This window comes from Puccinia triticina, chromosome 15A (genome assembly GCF_026914185.1).
Source record: "Puccinia triticina chromosome 15A, complete sequence".
Classification (NCBI taxonomy): domain Eukaryota; kingdom Fungi; phylum Basidiomycota; class Pucciniomycetes; order Pucciniales; family Pucciniaceae; genus Puccinia; species Puccinia triticina.
This window is the reverse complement of record NC_070572.1, coordinates 4,561,772-4,583,177: the sequence shown is the minus strand read 5'-3', so window position 1 is coordinate 4,583,177 and position 21,406 is coordinate 4,561,772. Positions and strand designations below refer to the sequence as shown.

At 44.3% G+C, this 21,406-nt stretch overlaps 2 protein-coding genes across 2 annotated transcripts; one reads left to right on the top strand and one right to left on the bottom strand.

Moving 5' to 3' along the window:
• Positions 1-7,758: 7,758 nt before the first annotated feature.
• Positions 7,759-10,028, top strand: PtA15_15A458 (uncharacterized protein; the record flags this gene model as incomplete). The annotated part of the gene is made up of 9 exons (XM_053163664.1): positions 7,759-7,800; positions 7,947-8,190; positions 8,261-8,388; positions 8,461-8,582; positions 8,686-8,939; positions 9,013-9,242; positions 9,315-9,471; positions 9,560-9,668; positions 9,755-10,028. The coding sequence occupies 9 exons, from the start codon at positions 7,759-7,761 to the stop codon at positions 10,026-10,028; spliced, it is 1,560 nt and encodes a 519-aa protein (XP_053027617.1).
• Positions 10,029-18,123: 8,095 nt separating this feature from the next.
• Positions 18,124-18,926, bottom strand: PtA15_15A457 (uncharacterized protein; the record flags this gene model as incomplete). The annotated part of the gene is made up of 3 exons (XM_053163663.1): positions 18,124-18,355; positions 18,604-18,707; positions 18,807-18,926. 3 exons carry the CDS (start codon positions 18,924-18,926, stop codon positions 18,124-18,126), a joined length of 456 nt encoding a protein of 151 aa, XP_053027616.1.
• Positions 18,927-21,406: the final 2,480 nt, after the last annotated feature.

Sequence of the window (21,406 nt, the reverse complement as noted above, 5' to 3'; positions counted from 1 at the left end):
CGGAGGGCCAATGCCCCCTGCCTTCTGGAGTTTTGCTGGTGAGTGGCTGTGGAGATATGTACGTACTACTGCAGTGATGGTCAAGTCAAATACATCAACCTCTGCAGGAACATGCCGTGTGCCAGTATTTTGATCTCTGGAATCCTCTGGATGAATTCGGTACTCTTGTGTGAGGAGACAGCTTGGGCCTATGCTCAAGGAACATGCTATCTAATCAGGAGCACATATTTATCTTATTAAGGCCCCGTGTGTCAGTGGAAGTGTATGTGAATGAGAAACCACATTTGTTTTGTTTTGCACAAATCTCTGGATTTTCGTCACAAGTACTGGGGTATGAACCTCAATAACAAAACTCCAAGTTGTTGTGATTCACTGCAAGATAAACTCTAGAGAAACTGCTTGCAGTTGAGATGCAGCAAGCTTGAGTCAAGCCTCAGCTCAAGCTGGATTCAAGCACCCAAATTCCATGCTGGTGCACCTTGTTCAGCATCTCAATGCTGAACATGCTGTAGTGCTCATGCAGTAGGCTAGGCTGAGGCAAATTAGCATACCCCAGAGCAACCTTTTATTTGCTTTTAGTAAACACACCATCTGCCATTGAATCCAGCCAGAATAGCATAACAGGGGCATGTACACATGAAAGGGATATCTACATATGAAAGGAATATGTATGCATGAAATGGGAATGTGATAAGGTGTATAAAAACATAAAAGACACAAATGATTAAAGGGGCATGTATGCATGAAAGGGGTATGTGCAGTAAGGGGTCTTTGCACATGAAAGGGATATGTAAAGATCACCTGAATGATAAAAGGGGTATTGAGAGGGATGTAAAAAACTCAAAGGGGAACTGTAAACATCAAAGGGTCATGAATGCATGATGAAAAGGGTGTGTACGCATTGTGAAAGGGATACATGCACATGAAAGGGATACACACACATGAAAGGGGTATGTGCACATAAAGGGGTATGTACACATTATGAAAGGGGTGAATGCATAAAAAAGGGACATGTGCACATGAAAGGGGTATGTGCACATGAAAGGGGAATTTGCACAGGTATCAACTCAGTATTTTGGAGCCTGCATGTACTCAGTTTTTTGTACCTCAGACTCACTCTTGCATAAATTATGCAATGTGCATGGAATCAACCAGTGCTTGATTCTTGCATGAGGCACAGCTTGCCTTGAGCTCTTGCACCTCAACTGCAGGCAGTTTCTAGAGTTTTTCTTGCAGTGATCGGTGCCTTTTTGTCTATCCCACTTTCTTGAATCCGCAAAATCCTGGACCCATAGATCTAAGTTTTGGGGTGCTTTTGCTTATTTTTATTCTCCAAAACCATCATTTAAGAGGAGCATTTTATCTAATCAGGCACACATGTTTATGTTATTGAGGCCCCATTTTTCAGTGTGATATGTATCAACAAAGGGTAGTTACATTACATAGCGTTATCTGCACAATTTTGGTAACATGACTACCCCTGTTATCCGGGGGCCCCCGTTACTTTACTAGTATTGGGGTCATTTCAGGCCCCGGGCGTAACGTAACGGGCCTCATTTTTGAGGCCTGTTATTGTGTTATTGATAACAGACCATTCAAGGCTTTTTTAGCCTCATTTTTTGCCTGTTCTCAGGGGCTCCATGCGCCCGGATAACGCAACAAGCATAAAAAAAACAGCTTAATGTGGTGCAATAACCTAATTGCACCGCTTTTACACGTAACACATAGATAACAACAAAAATTATGTTACGTTACCGTTATTTACGCATGACGCATAGCGTAACTACCCTTTGTTGGATGTATGTGAATGAGAAACCACAATTTTTTTGTTTTGCACAAATCTCTTAATTTTCATCTCACAAGTACTTGTTTTTGAACCTCAATACCAAAAATCCAACTTTGATTGGTGCCTTTGTGTATATCCCACTTTCTCAAATCCACAAGATACTGGACCCATAGAACCAAGTTTTGGGATGATTGTATTTTTTTTATTAATCCAAAACTATCAAACAAATTTAGTGCATGAAAATTTAGACATTCACCAAAGTTGAAAATACCTGAACAATCTCTGAGTGCTATGGATGACCATCCAGCGGTGCTGCAGCAAAGCAAAAAAGAGGGCTGGTTGTTCAAGTGGTCCAGGTAGGATCTATACAAACAAATAGAGGGCTCCCATGGAGGGGGTAGGACAATGCCAACTTGAAGGAACCCAACCACTTATAAATCTAACTTAACAAATTACCTCCTCTGCAGGGCTGAGTGGGGAGAAGAGTGCTGCTGACCTCATGGAGGGACTTATACCCAATGTGGGGGTGCTTGCCTGATCAGCGAGTTGTGAAAGTCTGTTTCAAATTTGAGACCCTGTAGCTTGCTTGTTATGTGAGGTTCTGGGCATGGATAGATGAAATAGCACTGCAAGAAAAAGTCAAGCAACTGCAAGCAGTTGACACACAAGAAATACAAGCAAGCTTGTGGTATTACACAAGCCTTTGTCAAGGCTTACTCTTTCCCAAGCTTCAAAAAACATTCACTGTACATCATGCACAGTGACCATGCAGAAAAAGCTTATGTGTGTTTGAGTGGAGCTAGAACAGAAGTTCCACAGCAGTAACCCGCATGTACACTACTGGTAGTTGCTTGACTTTTTCTTGCAGTGTAGCATCTTCTCTTTCTTTCTACCAGCTCATCAATTCCAGAAAATGTGGGGGGGGGGGGGGGGGCATGACCATGGTGGGCTGCAAAAAACAATTGATTTAAGCTTAAGTCTTTGCCACCAGCCAAACTTAGCTCCATCCCAATGAGATACCACCCAGGGCCAAACCACCACCCAAACTCCAAACTCCAACCTCTCACATGGGAGGGAGTTAGCCTATAGATAGGCTTCAGTTGCACCAAGCCACCGCCACCAGTGGCTGATCCAACGACACTCTTTGCAGCCTATCCACAAAGCCAATCTGGTGCAGACTGACCCTTAACCCTGTTGCTGTCTCCCATCACATACACCCATTCTATCACCGGGAAAAAACAATCATCACTTCTCTGCAAGTGACATAGAAAAGTACAAAGGGGCCTTTGTACTTTCTCATGTCACTTGTAGGCAAGTGATCATTTTCTTTTCCTGGTGATATTCTGGCTGGACCACACCTAACATCTACATAGCCACACAAACTTGACTCTTGGCCAACTCAATAAACCTTGGCAACACACAGGCACTACCACTGATACAGGCCACATTCCAATGACATCACTGTTCTTCTTACTAATTTCCCCCAAACCCTCTGCACAAGTTGTTGCAGCCAAAACTTCCCACCAGTAATCTCTTGAACACTTCACCCTTCAATGCTCCCATTTCACAGACCTCAACTGCAGCCTCACATACGTGTCATAAGCTGAACTGGGCTGAGGGCAGCAGGCACGGTGCGTGGCGGTGTTTGAGGATTGTGGAAGGATGATGAAAGGGTCCTTCAACACCTGCTGCCTCATATAGACTAGATAAAACCTGTGATGTCAGCCACAGAGTACATGTCAAAGTACCTTACACGTACCAAGTACCTGCAATTGTTCACATTGCTTATAGTACATTCCTTTTACACCTTTATTACATATGTATATCATTAGATACAAGCTTAAAAATGTGCTCTTGTTATAAATCACATTACAGATGACCATAGTTAAATACAGTTACCATAATGTACTGTTGTTATGAGAGTTAAGTTACGTGCAAACAGTAAGATTACAATACATTGTAATACTACTGTACACGTGAAATACCCCAAGACAGGTATCACTCATTTATCCCCTGTTACGCCTCAGTCCCTATTTACATAACATATTGGTTATGATATAAATACATAAACAATACATGATGTAATCCAATTCAAAGAGCACTGAATGGAATCAATGATTAGTTATGATCAGCTAGTGTGCACTGCTACTGATCTAGGATCAGTACTGATCATTACACTGCCTTGATCATTTCAAATGTTGATCCTCATGAGGATCTGCTTCCTTTGAGCGCTTCCAGTTCCCCCCTGGTCCTGAAGCGCCTCCAAGCGCCTCATATCCCCTCCTGCTCTTTCCCCTCTATATAAACACGCCCCCCAGGAATGTTTATCCCTCAGAATATTATTATAGCAAGGTTTAACACATACATAGTTAAACAGTGCCTTCATTCTCACCCATCTTTCAATTCAGGAATAACATCAACTCTTGATTACCCTTACCTTTCTGTAGGTAAACCCACGAACCCAAGTTGAGTTATTCCTTGGATGCCTATTCACACCCTGTGTTGATCTGGATGCGCCTTAATTGAGCAAGCCTCTCAGTCAAGATTACTGATAGAGTGAAACCTTTTACAGGTCTTACCACAAACCCATTGGCCCATCCTTGGCATCTTACACTATCATCTTGCTAGTAACAACCCTCTCAGACAAGGTTAGTTACCTACAGGCTGACATGTGACATGCATGTGAGAGGTGAGAGACATGGGAGAAGCAGAATGAAATTACAAAACCTGAGTAATATACTCAAAAACTTTCACCACAAAGGGAACCTCACTACCCTAGCTGCTCCACCAGGCACACTCTGAAAGACCAAGCCATTTGTACCACTTCAGTGAATTTCTCACCCCTCTCACAGTAGCAAGTACCCCAACAGTGTTATCAGCTCACAGGAATACCCTGAAAGCTCAACAATCAATTACCACTTTCCATGACATTCTCTGACTGACCACATTCCTGGAATAACCCGGCCAATTTGTCCAACTTGTGTCTTATCATGGCCATTGTAGTTGTACGGACCAAATGGAATTTTCTGTGAACAGAAATTACATGTTAGCCCTTACAAATATTTGAATTGAATCCTGACCTGTATAATTTTATGACTCTTAATACAGGCCAGGATTCAATTCAAATATCTGAAAGGGCTAACATGAAAAATAAACTGTCACTAGACTACAGTTGACATCAGCCCAAGTCCAATGAGCTGCCCACCAGCTGCACAGCTGGCCACATGGAAATCCCCCTGTAGGAAACAAAGGGGCCATTGTAGCCTGGTTGTGGTAGCACCAGAGCAGGAAAAAAGTGACAGTCATTGTTTCTTGATGTCACCTGATGTCTGGTGACAATTTATTTTCCTGGTGTTAGCTTTACTCTAAGCTATTTTTGGTTTGATGATTCTATAGAAGGATCATATCAGAAGAGAACACAGCTAAATACCAAGACAGATCAATAGAGCTAATTGATAGAATTGAATGGGGGGAGAAAGATTGAAATGAAGAAAAATAAAAACAATCAAACACAAATCAAGTGACAAGAGAAAAAAGGAAATGAAGCATAGGGGTGAAGTGATCAATAAAGTGAACTGAGTTACTGCTTCTAGTCTGAGATTGGAGTGAGGTCAAGATAGAGATTACATAAGTACTCAGGCAATTTAAGAAGTGTAAGGTGAATGGAATAGCAGTGAAAAAACCCCAGAGACAGCCATTCAAACAAAATTGAGACACTCCCTAGTCTCTGATTCTGCAATGCGCAAGAAGGCATAGAAAACACTCGCAGCAGCCGTGGGAAATAGAAATGAGGCAAGCATTACCACGTCAGTGGCGCGGCCGCCCCAATGCTTTACCATACGGCCACTGACACCTAATCCCTTCCTGGTTGCCTTATTTTCAAGACCCTCTTCATCATGATCCAGTTCATCGTGGCCCACTTCAAGTGCAAGCTTGTTTTGTCGATTCACCTCCGAATCAGAGCTTGAGCCTTCGTCTTTATTATGGATGTGGGTACTTGAAGCTGGCAGTGGCGGCGATGCATCTGAATATGGGGACACTTGTGGATAGTTTTGTGGATCCCATTTTTCCTGCGACATTTCTTTGGAGGTCCGGAGGGAATCGATGGCCAGCAGAAGGTAATCAGCAAGCAGGAACCCAAGTTCAGTCGTTAGTCTAGAACATTGTATTTACCAACAGTTGGTTGTCCATTTACATGCCCGCTTTCGACCGCGGATTTCCTCCAAAGCCAGTCTGGAACACGCATTCCATAAACAACTGAGATAGACCCAAAGCTAATAAGTAATAAATTTTGGTAACGCATATTGGGTATTTTAGACTATTGGGTATTTTGGACTATTGGGTATTTTGGACTATTGGGTATTTTAAGCTAATGGTTATTGGGCTACCGGTTATTTTGTACTCTACGTTGTTTTGGGATATTTGATAACTTGGGATAGGGATTGATTTTGAAAGTATGAGCACGAAATATCCCCTCCTTTTATATCCATCATCTCAAGTCTCCTACCGTCTCTCGAGGTCCTTTTGCTAGTGCAGAAGGTCATGCAGATCGCATCAAGTCTACCAGCAAATAAACCTCAGGAGGAGCAGTAAATGCCTGACTTGAAGTATTACAGAGTTCCCGACTGTCTGGGCGGCCACGATAAATCCATCATATCATGCTTGGATGTTTCTTTTCGAGTAGTTGGATCAGTATACCTGGTATTTCTATCAATATCATCTTGGGTATCGATGTGATCCTGAGTACCAATATCATCCCAGTTACTGCTGGGTTTTAATATCATCCTCGGGCTCATGATAGAATTGGGCGTAACTTCGGTCAAGCAGCTCAGTCGTTGATACTGATTGATTGTATGAAGCGATTCAGAACTATCTTACCCCCATTCTAGGTCACCTCAATCGTGTTCAGTCGACCCAAAATTTTATGCAAGCAGTTTTGCACCGAGCTAAATCTCCGTTCAGTCAAGTCGTATCCACATCTACTTTTTCTATAACGGAGTCACACACATCTGGTTAAGATCAACTGTCGGCTTGTGCTGCTGGCAGCTGGTTTATGATCTTCAAACCTGAGGTATTTACTACGCCGGTGCGAGTCAGGCCCAGGGCAACGTTACAAACTTTGGATTTTATTTATTTATGTAGATGGATAGCAGTTCCACTTTTGCTGTATATCTGATTTTTTTCTGCTGCCGAAAGAGTAAAGAAAGTGTAAATGTTTTGGCTTAAGTATTACAGATGAGTTGCTGTTTATGTTACCAGTCAGCAGCTGGCGGCAAAATTTGAACAACCCCAACCATCTCCCCAGTGCGGCAAGTCAAATCCACGCTGCCAGATCTTCATTGCGGCAAGTCACACAAAACCTATGAGTCACAAGTTTACCGAGAAAACTTTGCGGTGAATGTGTGGCATTGAGTAACTCCTTTTGAAACTCCAGTAGTAGTTTGCATGGGCTGTATACCGCCCTTGATCAGCAGCAAATTCCCCTCTGCCAATATCAGGGAGTTCCACTAATTGGCACTAGGTGCTCGAGTGAGCTTCATTTCGCTGTGTCGACTCATTTCCCTCAATTCTTTAATGGCGAATTGACAACTTTTTCTACCGGCAAGTCGCGTAAGACTGAATCTGAAATGATGCGTTGTTTAGTAGCGGTGATCTTTCTCGCAGAGTGTCCATAATATCATTAGCTGTTTTTAAGCACATCAACAAAACTGTTGAGAGTAGATGAGGGTCCCTACGGGACGGCGTCCCCCCAACAGAGGGACTTGAAGTTAGAGAGGGGCCAAGCGGGACAGTAGCTGCCAGTGGACTTCGGCGGCTCTATGGCTTGTTTTCTTTATTTTTATTTTTATGGCCACATCTGGGCGCAAGAGGGATCAGAGAGAGCTCAATCCAACTGCAACTAGTGCTCCGAAACATTCCCAACAGGCTTCAACATGATTAGTTTACGCCTGAGTTTTCCCAAAACCACGGAGATGGCTTGCAGAGAAGCCCAGCCCCCCTTGAGTGATCGGGGGGTATGCTTATGCCGGGTGGGCTATGTACCCTGCCACTTTTTTTCCCATCCTGAGCCAACCCCCCAGGAAAACCCGCCACGAACGACACCACCACCACCGGCACACCACCCCCAACACACCCACACACAATGGCACCGAGCACCAAGGACGAGCCAGCCGATCTCTCAGACGACGATGGCTCAGAGAGCTCCCAGTCAGCCTCAGTCGACCAGAACAGCAACACCCACAAACTCAACGGACTGCCCAACTCATCCTCCTCAGCAGCCCCACAGACAGCAAAGTCAATCGAACACGTCAACATCGAGGACATCAAGGAAATCCAGCTCGACACCTCCTCACTCAACCCGCTCAGCCCCCAGGTCATCTCAAAACAAGCCACCATCAACATCGGTCAGTAGCTCCACCTCACTCCCCACCCCACAACCCCCGCTCACTGGACCTCTTATTTCAAACCTAACAGGCACCATCGGTCACGTCGCTCATGGTAAATCCACCGTCGTCAAGGCTATCTCGGGCGTCCACACGGTCCGGTTCAAGAACGAATTGGAGAGGAACATCACCATCAAGCTGGGCTATGCTAATGCCAAGGTACACACCACATCCCATGTCATGCATACACACCCACGCATTGCTCATCACTCGCTCCGCATGCTTTTGTAGATCTACAAGTGCGAAGAAGCTTCCTGCGCTCGGCCCGGCTGTTATCGAAGCTACGGGAGCGACAAGGAAGACCGTCCAATGTGCGATGTCCCTGGTTGCCACGGCCGGATGAAACTGATAAGGTGCGTTTTTTTTTTAAAAAAAAAGAAAAAACCCTCAACACCCAAACATCGAATCCAAACCGACAATAACCTTCATCTAACGCGATCCATCTTTAATCAACAGACACGTCTCATTTGTCGATTGTCCCGGACACGATATTTTGATGGCTACCATGTTATCAGGCGCGGCAGTCATGGACGCTGCCTTACTGTTAATTGCCGGCAACGAGCCCTGTCCACAGCCCCAAACATCCGAACATCTGGCAGCCATTGAGATCATGAAGTTGAAGCATATCATCGTCTTACAGAACAAGGTCGACCTGATCACCGAGGCTGCCGCTAGCGAACAATACAAGTCGATCTTGTCATTTGTCAAAGGTACATTCCTCCCCCACCTCTCTCCCCTAATTGTTGCCAACCTGATCTTTTCATTGCTCCGATACGCGGTCAGGTACCGTTGCCGACTCTGCACCCGTCGTCCCGATTTCAGCTCAACTACGGTACAACATCGACTCTGTCAACGAGTACATCGTCAAGAAGATTCCCGTGCCCATGCGAGATTTCAGTGCTGATCCCAGATTGACAGTCATCCGATCATTTGATGTCAACAAGCCTGGAGCCGAAGTCGATGAACTGAAGGGTGGCGTTGCCGGTGGAAGTCTGTTACAGGGTGTCTTGCGGGTAAGTTGGCAATTGATTCATATTAGAAAGAAACCTCCTCTGATCCATATCTGGGTCGTCTTCTGTATCTAGATGGGACAAGAAGTCGAAGTCCGTCCTGGTGTCGTTACTAAAGATTCTGAAGGCAAGATCCACTGCAAACCTATCCGGAGCAAGATCGTCACTCTGTTGGCTGAGAAGAACGAGCTACTGTTTGCCGTTCCTGGAGGGCTGATCGGAGTCGGAACAAGTTAAGTCTCGACAGCCCCACGCCTTTACCTTGGTTTGATCGTACTTAACCAATTCGTTGCTGTGTTTTTTCTTCATAAAAACAATAGAGATCGATCCTCAGCTGTGTCGGGCTGATCGTCTCGTCGGTCAAGTCTTGGGTGCCGTCGGAAAACTGCCGAAGATCTTTACGGAGATCGAGATCAATTACTTCTTATTGTCAGCCGATGATTTCTCATTGCATTGGGCAAGTAAACATGCAAGAGCAGAAGGACTGACAAATTGTGTGTTTAACACCTTGATAGACGGCGATTATTGGGAGTGAAGACGGATGACAAGAAGCAGACGAAAGTGAGCAAGTTGACGAAGGGAGAGATCCTGATGGTGAACATCGGCTCGACGTCGACGGGTGGACGGGTCATGTCGGTGAAGGCCGACCTGGCTAAAGTCTTGTTGAACCAACCTGCTTGCACTGAAGTCGGCGAGAAGGTCGCGCTCAGTCGTAGGATCGAACAGCATTGGAGGTTGATCGGTTGGGGTAGCGTCCGAAGAGGCGCCGAATACGAAATCCATTCCTAACATATACATATACTTTTTTTCCTCGCTCTTTCTTTTTTTTAAAAAAAATGAATAAATGAAATTCCAACTTCATTTGATCCGTTGTTGTTTCTCTTATGCTGTTTTAGAGGGAGTATTTCTTTCTATATATGAATATACTTTTCTTATTTTGCTTCCCATTCAACAAACAGTACTTGCTGAAAAAATATATCTACACTTATATTTGAGTTACAACAAGGTCAATCATCAACTTTGGGGGAGGCGCTGGACTTTATCCCGATTTTTGACATTACTTCCAAGCTGAAGCGTAACTTAGGCGCTGGCCCCAGACACTTGAAAGTACACTCAATCAAGGGTGAATAACCTGTAACAAACCCCTTTTGGATTACCATCGCATTCATCTTGTACACGTGCTAGATGGAGACGGGTGTTTATGGTAGACATCAAGCCATCTTGCACCCTGACGCAGCGCCTCTGTGTAGTGGATGTCGCATCTGATACTTTGCTTGTTTGGACGACCGTTGACCAAACGCCAGATTGTACACACTGCGTCACTGTCGACTCATGGCTGAAATTGTGAAGCGCAGATGAGACTCTGGACTGTTCCCGTATCTTAAGCGTCTGCATCTTTCATATTGAGCAGCATATGAATTGCTACGTACTGCTGGATGCTCTCTGCAACCTTGATGAAAGATAAGATTTCTCCAAGGCACTTCCATCCACGTCGTGAACTTTTTTGTCCCCACTTTCAGCACAGATTCCTTAGCTCAAGTGTGCCCTCAAGTCACCTCGAGGCCTCAACGATCCGTCAAGCTAGCAACCCGTGTTTCTTACGGTCCTTTCATAGAATCTGGGCATTTCAACTTCTTCGGTAGGATATTTCATAAGAGAAATTGCATCGAAATGAATGTGGGCGAGCGTTCCATCGGGATTCATGATGGGTTTCCACCACAAGTACCTCTTTTATCAGCTCACTCTCATGAATCTCACCCGGCCATTACATCAACTTCAGAGCGGCCACAAAGACCGGATTTGACTTGCCTTGATGATCAGGTAAGCTGGAGTTATTGATGACACTTTACACAAATAGATTCCTTGAACGTGAAGCATTATTGAGAGATGGCTTTCAGGTTTTGACCGGGACCGTGGATTTGATGGCGAGTAGGGTAGAATACTACGGCCCATATAACAAGGATGTTCCAAGAAGGATTAGCTCGTATATTGATCCCTATACCGAAATGAATAAGGATGTAGCTATTCAAGCATACAATAAAGAGCACGAAGAAATGGAGACAGGATCAAATGAAGAGCAATGTGGAATCTGCTTGGTTGTTTTAGCAGATGATCCAGGCATGAAGATTACGAGATGGAACGTTTGTCAACACATATTTCATCAGACCTGTATTGACCGCTACTCTGACTACCAAGAAGCTCACAATCTATCAATCAGTTGTCCTGTTTGTAGACGATTGCCCTCAGGGGAACCAGCTCCAGTCATCAACAAGTCCGCAGTGCTTGATGCAACTGGCCATTCCGTCGAATCTCACTCTTGCCGTTTTGGGTTCACTAAGGCGGTTAAAAAGAGATGGGGATTGGTGTTTGCTTTCCTTTTCTTTCTGTTTGCCCACAACACTCATTTTGGTTTCCATAACATAGTTTGATAAGCTACATAATACATCAGAACAACAATAATCACCTTTCAAGCAGAAAATTTGATGAGGGTTCACATTTGAACTTTTTGGGCAAGGCTCATGTTTGGAATCAGCAGATCAACTATGCTTTTCATTAAAAAAGGCCAACCCAATTTGTCAGCTGGCTACTATGGCAGAGCCACCATGACATAAAAAATAATAAAATAAAAATAGAAAATGTCGTGTTACATATGAAAGAGACTTTATCACTCTTACATATGTAAAACTACGCAAAAACATTAATATATATACAAATACATAATAGGGGGGTTCACAATTGAAATTCATAAAACTTTAGGACCCATTTTAACCTGTGTATGAACATATTTTTAAAAAGTTGATAATTAATTGCACTGATTGATCAGTCCAACCTTTTGCTGGACATCTTGCCAAAATTTTAAAACTATGTTCATAAAGGCCTTAAATTGACCTCCAAAGTTTTAAATAATTCAATTGTGAACCCCCCTAATTACTTAGCCTTATGGAATTAATAAGCAAAATATAACAGTAGATTCTGAATCTACAGGTAAAATAACCTAGGGTACCTCACTTACATGTACCCCTAAATTATGTTATCCCTTCCTTTTTTTTTTTTGGGTGAATTTTGGCCTATGGCATTGCATACTATGAATCAAGTAACATCTCTGTGACACACACGACAAATATGATCTAACACAAATACAATCCTGCTAGTGTTATGAGAGTTGGGGAAAAGGAACTGGACAATTTTTAGAGGAGGGGAGAGAATTGAGAGGAAAAGGGAATTTCCAGCCAGGACTTGTGAGGTTTCATTGTGGAAAATGTTCAGGAAAGTGATTTGAGCCTTGAAGAAATCTTGACAAAGCCTTCTCAGCCTTGCGGTTGCTGAGAACTAAGTCGATTCGAGCTGCCCTAAAGCGGACATGAGAGGATCTGAGGTTTCTTCGTAAAACTACCCTGATGTTTCTGTATTTCGGAAAGAAATTCATGGAGTGGAACACCGTTTCCCTAGCCCCAACAGTTGGGGCCATGGACACCACCATGCAAATAACCTAGGGTACCTCACTTACATATACCCCTAAATTTTATCCCTTCCTTGTGTAAACTAACTTCAAAGTTTAACAGGTGCACCACATCCTGTGTGAATACACCTGTATGCTTATATAACTAATTACATATGTTTATACCCAGTCTTTGTGACAAAACTGAGGTGTTGTGTACAGTTTAGAAGATGGCTTTATTTGTTGCACGGCGCATCCAAGCAATTGGAGATGCTTCGCGCCTCCAAGGCTTAGGACTAATGTCCCAATCTTCGCCTGAGGCTGAGAGATATTTCCACGGAAAATCATGATTTCTGTGTTTACATCTCTTTTACTCATTTCTCTCAGCACAAAATTCAAAGCCTACTATACCATGTTGTAGCCCTGCTTCTCAGCTTTTTTGTACATATTTTTTCAATTAAATTTGTCCCAAACTCGCCACTCAGCGGCCATTCCTGTGAAGGGTTGTCTTGAGCTATGCAATGAAGCCATTGGATCATCCAAAGGTCAAGGTCGGACACACTCTCACAGGTTTTTTCAGTATTGACATAAGAATGACAGGTCTCTCGTCAATACAGAATTTAGGTGGCTTGCGGCATGTTATACACATAAAAGGGTATTGACGTCTGATGTCTAACCTTATCTTCATGTGTTTAGGCCAGATGGGTGATCCAGTCTACATCAGGCCAGATAGGCTCTCAGGTGGGATTTGTACATTAATTTTTTTATTAGGGGAAGGCAGTAGGTGTTGTTTTGGACCACTGAGATTATGTAGAAATGAAAGAGGACTCTAATGGTACTGGATGCTGTGAATAAATCAGAGGGGTATACGGTGATATTGGGTTACAAGGCATTTTTCAACATTTGGCTGGGTAGCCTCAAGCCAAATGTTGGACATTAGGTACAAGTCCCTCCCGCAAGCGGGAGGGTGCTCGCGCCCCGCAAGCACATGGAGGGACTTGTGTTAAGTTTGGCATCCAAGCCTGCGTGCTCTGTTGCCTGGAGCTCAAGCCCGCGTGCATGGTGTACATATATGTATAATGCACAAACAAGCCCGCAACCAAAGCGCTTGGGCCGCCAGCAAGTAAGAATGGGCCAGAATACGTCTCACTAGGGATATTACATGTGTTACATGTGCTATACACATGCAATTAACCATCAATAAAGATGTAATTACCACATCATCTAATATAAAATCACTCACACGTGATTCTGGACCAGAAGAACACATGTAGCGTGTGCAGGAGAAGCTAGAAAGCACCCTAGGTTCCCCCTAAGCCTCACTACACATAAATTACAACTGTAGTAAATGAGTAGAAGGGGTCAAATGAACTGGAGCATTCAATAAGCGCCTCCAGAACATGTATAAAGCACTGCTTACACGTGTACTAGTGCACAGAAGCTGGTTCTAGAAAGGCTGAAACACTGCGCTGCGCTACAAAAAAGCGGTCTTTTAGCGCAGCGCGGCGGGGAACCGCTGCGCGGTCAGCCCAAAAAGAGGTAGCGCAGCGCCAGTCCCGCTGCGCTACCGCTGCAAATAGCGGGGCCCCGCTTTTTTCCCAACCCAAAAAGTGGTAGCACAGCGGGCGGGGCCTCTCCTTTCAGCGCCGCGCAGCGGCAACCAAAAAAGCTGTGCCTTGCGCTGCGCTGCGCTTTTTTGGCTGGCACCGGGGGAGCGCTACGCGGCCAGCTCAAAAAGCGGTACCGCAGCGATGGTTCTGCTGCGCTACCGCTGAACGTAGCGGGTCCCCGCTTCTTGCCAGACCCAAAAAGCGGTAGCGCAGCGGGCGGGGCCGCTACTTTCAGTGCAGCGCAGCGGCCACCAAAACCGCTGCGCTGCGCTTTCACTCTTGGTTCTAGTACATTCTGTGGCACATTTCCAGGGAAATAAGCTTCACAGAACCCCCAAACCAGCCCCTATGACGTGGTAAAGCATGTGTAGAAACACGCAGAACCTCTGTAAATGGTGCTTGGCAAACCTTGTATCTAAGCCCCAAGGTTCTACGACCAACAGCGCCTTCTAGCGCAGCCAAATTGCCTCAGAATGCGCCCACAAGTGTCCCCCTGTTCCCTGGGCGCCCCTGGAGGCCTGCCTAGGCTATAAAAAGGGCTCTTTCTCCGCCCAAAAGGAGATTTCCCAGCTTTACATTACCTATTAGAATTTTACCCGCCTTCAACAGCCTCAACAGCCTGTGATTTGCCAGGTAAAAACCTACTTTAGTGATTACAGCCCTAATGTTTCGTCCTGAAGCTGTCCAGTGACCACCCTGCCCTCAAGATTAACTTTTCTGAGCGCCTCCAACTGCCCAACTTCACGCCTGAAGAACCTCAAGTGACTCCTGGGTCTTATACTAGTAAGTTTAAGCCCCTTCTCTTGAGATTCTCCGCTATTTCTTGCTGGGATTTGAAAAAAAACACCTGTTTACAGGCCCCAGTTTTTACTTTTGAGGGATTAAACACCCCTGCTTTAATCAGGCCCCTCTTAAAATTAATTATATCAATTATATTAATCTAATTGGCCCTTTTTGCCCTATTTTCTATGCCATAATTCCCAACTTTTACGTTGGAATTATCCCTTATAACTTTGTCTCAGAGTTTTAAACTCTTGCCAAGGATTCCTTGGCATCACATAGGCTGACACAATTTGGCTGGAGAGATAAGTGATTTCTCAAATCAGCAAATGGCAAATGCAAAGCAAATTAGCAGCAATTACTCTCAATGAAGAAAGTGTACCATCCCAATGCAGTAACCATATATTATTCCTGAATTTGATCCAGTTTGATTAATTTCTTTTGCTAACAAGAATCCTGGTATTTTCATAATAACTACTTTATATTTTGGAAAGAACTGTAATACTACTGTTAATTCACCATCTTATTTGCTACTTCTGAGTTTGGGTTGGATGAACATCAATATGCAGCTGCTGAAGAAAGCCTGGCCAAAAAATGCCTAGATCTAAAGAGGGTACACTTCAAGAAAAATTTGCACAACTGAAATCAGTTGATATGTGAGAGCTCCAAAGAAAGCTGTGGTGCAAGACAAGCCATTCAAGGTGGCTGTTGACAAAGCTTCAATGCACGGTCACTGCAAAAAAACTGCCATGTGCTGGTGCACCTACCCCCTACAAACTACATAAATAGTTAGCAGGGGGTAGGTGCACCTTATTTTGAACAGACAAAAAAAGAGGGGAAAGAAATCATGGTGGGAGGAAAGAAAAGTAGAAAAATATTTCTTGAACATGATTTGACAAATTGTAGCAGATCATAGGCAATTGTGGGAAAGCACAAAAGCACAATTCAAGTTAAAAAATAAAAGTGCATAAGAAGGAACATGGAAACTCCCAAAGTAGCTTGTGAGTTGTTAACTTAAATGTATGAATTTTTGCATTTGTGTTTTGCAAAATTTTACGTACAAAATTGGTATGAATGAGGGCTGAAACCAAAAATGGCAAACATCAGGATAAGTGGCTAAAACCTGCAGATCCTCATATTTTATTACAACTTTTGAGCTCCCCAGGGGGATCCTACCTCAAGCATAGGCACAAAAATGTATGAATCAGCAAAAAAAGCCATTCCCTGGTGCCCCCCCTTGATGTATGAATTTTGCTAAAATCTTGATATTTAGGTTACCCACCTCTATAGGGGGTTTCCAGGCTCCTGCGGAAACGCAACATGTACATCTTGTGAGTGCTGCCCTTTTTTGCAGTGTCGGTGGCAGTGCATGAGTATCTTGATTTTATACGGGAAGAGAAGCGTGGCACCGCTGCGTACAGCGGAAGCGCAGCGGGGTTGCGCTTGCAATTCAGCTTTCAACAACGCGCCCCTGCTGCGCTGCGGTCGCGTAAACAACCATCACATGCATAATCATAACCACTTCTTTTCTATGTGTTCTCGAAATCCAAGACCAGGCAATCACAATCCTGCCTCGCGCTTTTCCATAATTTTCCTGGCCCCCGATCCGATCCTTCCAACCAAACCATTTCCTTTCAAGCCGTGTTTCGACATTCCCGATGGCGGTCCGGTTAATTCTTCACCTGGTATATGAGATTGTTTACTGCTTGTTTATTTGTACATAAAATCTGAGAGAAAGTACATTGTTTTGAATAGATTTTCATTGGAAGATGCTTGGCGGTGGATTCTCTTCATCGATTGGGCCCGATTGATGCTGTGGAAGAAATCCAAGAAATTTCTAGCTCACAAGACTTTGAAACGGCTATATCAATTCCAGATTATGTGTCACAAAGACAAGTCACGCGATTAGATTTCCCCCCCAATCAGCTAGTGGGTTAGAGTTCTCCATTCCTCTTTAAAAAAAGATTCCTTATGACTGACCTTGTGATTGTTGTTAATAGAATTCACCAGGAAGTACGGATCTCGGGAGTGCTCCTGACGTGGTTGACCATTGCCTATCCGATTCCGCCAAACCCAATCAAGAAACTTTGACAATGAGCTCATCTGAGCCGGAACTCAATGGGGCAATTTTTCTCGATATATATGACGAAGCAGTAGGTCCACATACAAAAAGGACGGAAAGACAGGTATCCTGTCCAATCTGCTTGGAAGAATGGGCAGCAGGCAAAAAAACCAAACGATGGAATATATGTGGCCACGAATACCACATAACTTGCATCAAAGAAGCCATGAAAACAATGAAGGGAAAGAGACGTTGCCCAATATGTCAACGATCGGTCTCGGGAAAAGAAGCACCGGCTTTGCAAAACAGGGTCGCAATCATAACACATCCAATATTTTACTATCTGTTCTGCAGAGCTTCAAGATTTGGTATAATAATGTGGGCATCAGCAATGGGCATTATCCTTATTTGCTTGCTCAGTGAATTAATAAGCTTGATCAGCTCTTACAAATAATCAACCCAACATACATCAAATATTTCACCACAAACTTCCTGTCATCTAGGTTATAAGAATTTAGTAATGTGGCTCATGACTTTACCAGCTAAACTTGCAAGACGGCTTGTCAGAAGATCTGATGGGCTAAGTAGGAGTTAGCCTTGGAGGATGAAGGCTTTTCATACATTTCTTGACTTCTTTTGACTGGGTTGTCAAGCTGAGCGAAGTCAAAAACTTTTAGTGGTACAGTTAGAAGAAGAAAACATGAAGTTGTTGTTTTTACAAGCAAAAGTGTTTGATTGAATTAGGCCTCGAAGGAAATGAAATCAATCATGGCATATTTAATGGATAAAAATACAGTGACTGAGCGGATGGTTGATGTAGTTTTTTAGCGCGGACCACACATAATCTCTGTGACCGGCGGCCAAAACTATAGGTTTGTCACTGTGCACACCAGTTCACACTATGGTAGCAAAGAGAATTGGAAACATTGGCTTTAATTGAAGGGTGAGAGTTGCCTTCAGACCCTACATTGTAATTTGAAAGTAAAGGACAGTTTAAGAGCGCTCGACACCCCAAGATGTCATTCCCCCTCCTGGGGCGACACCGGGTGGTAAATGAGGGTCGCGTAATTCTACCGAAGATTCCATCACTGTTCCCGAGTTGGAGGAGGTTGTGAGCAGAAGAGTGCCTCCACTAGTGCTCTCGGTCTGAACATTTTGGACCGGGCTGGTCGCATCGCTAGTGGAATTGGCGGAAGCTGAGGGTACGCTGATTACCTCTTCAAACCTGAACAATCCAAAAGCTTATCAATAAAACAGTCACACTGAAGCCAATGTGCTGACTTTCAGGGGATTATCCGACGCTCATATCTTGCTTTATCCGTCTCGATTTGCTCATCTTTGATACTAAATTTGGATAGTCTGTGAGCAGGACCGAGGCGTGTTTCTTTTTCAAAAGCATCGAGACCTGGCTCTATGCAAGGAAAATGCCAGAAAAGTGTAAAAACACCTAACAATTTACTAGAAAAACTTAACTTGGACCACAAGTTATACACGTTCTCAAACTGCCGTCCGACCGAGTTGACACTTTCGATGTTCCGGTTGAGGGCATTCAAGTTGGTGTATAGTTTTCCGATAGACTTGAAATGAAATCATCCAAGGACGCGAGGCAAGCTGATTATTAAAATCATAAGAATGATCGAGCCGGGAAGTTAAGAAGTCAAAATATAGCACGTTACCTCTGAGATTTCGGCGATCCATTTGAGTCTCTGGCTGTCGAAGTGGCTATGGTCTTCATCGTAATCACCTTGATCTCCTTCGCCGGCCGCGAGTTCATCCTCATCCATTTCGAAATCCATCCGCGGATAGTCCAGGTCTTGGAGGGAGCGGCGAATTGGTCTTTGGACATCTTTGAGCCGTGCCGAGCTAAAGTTTTGCTGAGTGTCACCCCGTGTGACACTCGGGTGCAGGACCTCAAATCTCCTCAAATTGTTCGAAAACCCGACCCCACCGATTTGCCAAAACCAACCAATCTTCCGAGCTACATAGCATCCGCATCGGTGCGGGAGTAAGTCCGGTTAGGGGTATACCCGTCGACCCCGTCGCCGGGGTCCAGCCCTAGGCCCGCCTGGTGACTGCTTGGACAAGCCTGTTCGACATCTCGTCGGAAGGCCATGTCCGAGAACTGCTCGGACAAGCCTCCGAGGACTCGTCAGACCTACCGGTTCGAGGACGCCTATGGAGGCTAGGGCCTAGAGCCGAACCCGCGCCTGCTCCATGAACAACCAGTATGTACATGCTAGAATCTCAAGTAGACTGATGGATGACATGCGACCGCTAAGGCTGCTGTAGAGGCCGTCGATTGATAAAATTGCCCACCAGACCATCCACCGCTCTCTTGCACGAACTTAACACAAGTCCCTCCCTGTGCTCGCGGGGCGCGAGCACCCTCCCGCTTGCGGGAGGGTGCGGAGACGCTTCGCGCCTCCTCGGAGAGGCTTAGTTAAGCTCGTCTCTTGCAATCTTCGAGTGATGGTGGGACATTTCCATGGGTAAACTCTTCTGTATGCAGAACCCTGATCTGGGTCCTGGCACTTGGATCTACTTGGATTCATTCAAAATTGAAGTTTTTGTTTTATGTTTTCTTTTGGCCAGTTGTAACGACCCGAGCGGATAATTAATGTTAATTATCTGAGCTGACAGACTATTATGCGTCTAGATTAATAAGCCGATTACTAACAATTGGATTAATTCGATCTGCTTTGCAGGATGGCGAGTTAATTCGATTTACATGTTGCTATGACGTTTGATGATTGGCAATGTCGTCATTCGGGAGGACCAGATTGTTGTCTATGTTTTCTCTCTTTGGTTTCTGTCTTTCCTCTCTTCTTTCCTTTCTTTCCTTATCGGAATATTCTTTGTTATTACTATTCATCTCATTATACTTATTTATCCGAGTAATCCATTCTCGAGTTACAAACAACAAAACTTTATCGTTCTCGCAAAGTATAAAGCATAAATCCAGAAACTACTATCAAGCATCTCGGCAAACTATCCTCTTGGATAGTTTCATAGCCACATAGCGAATTGATAGTAGGCTGGGCCTCACAATTATATTCCGATCCTTTCAAAAATTACTCTTATAAATTTAAATATGTCCGATAATTCCGAAATTGCACCAATGACTCCAATCCATAATTCTCCTTCCTTTACTCCAACTCCTCCTCCGGTTTCAACTCTTCCAATACCGGGACCTTCTCATCAATTTTTTTCGGTCAACACGCCTTCGCCGATTGATCATAATTCTCCGGCATTCATGACTTTCTCTCCTTGACTTATTCCAACAACATCCCCTCAGCCAGGCGTTCAACTTCCACAGCAAGGTGGATCTTCTCAAACATTCGGATTACACGGGAGCGCGGAGAATGATATTTCGGCTCTTCTTTTGAATCTTCGAGTCAATAACTCAACACAATCAACTTTGATTGAAGCGCAGGCGGCTTCGATTGCTCTTTTAACCGCACAGGCTTGTCAGGACAAGAAATTGATTGCCACGTTACAAGCAGATACAAAGAATATCAAGGATATCTTCCACGCCGAGTTATCGAAGAATCAATCTGAAAATCAGCAATCCATCGCTCATCTTCGTGGATTGTTGGAGGGTTCGAATGATGCGTTAGGCGGTCGTTTGGGTCGATTGGAGGTTTTGAACACTCAGCCAATTTCGGCACCGGCCAGGATTTTTATTGAGCCACCTCATCAGTCCCATATCTATTTTACTGGCTTGCCTCGTGAAACTAACAATCTTTGTTTTACCATAAGAAATACCTTTGAACGGATTGGGGAACAGTTTAACACGGAAAAGCAGAAAATTATGTGGATTTCGGGTTATTTCCGCTCTTCCTCCGGACAAATGGAAGGCGAAGTCCCTTCTTATACGTGGTGGCGTGGTCTGCTTGCAAGCAACGCGGAAGCTCTTCATTTGCTGACTCTCAGAGCTTCGGCTAGTATGATGTATGTATTAGCTGAGCTTCGCGATGTCAATTCCTTCATCAACGCTATTGAACACACCTTTGCTAACCACCATGAACTTGAAGAAGCGGAATTGGCCTTTTATTCTGCTCGTCAAGGGAACAAGACCATCGAAGAGTTTAATATTTTGTTCAATTCTTTACTTCGCCCCTTACAGTTGGACGAACGGTCTAAATGCAAGGCTTACGACAAGGCCATCGATTCGAATCTCGTGAAGTTGGCTCTCATTCAAGGACCATGGACTGATTTGGACGACTTGAATGCAAAGCAAGAGATTGCAGTTTCCGTTTCTCGTAATCTGGTTGCG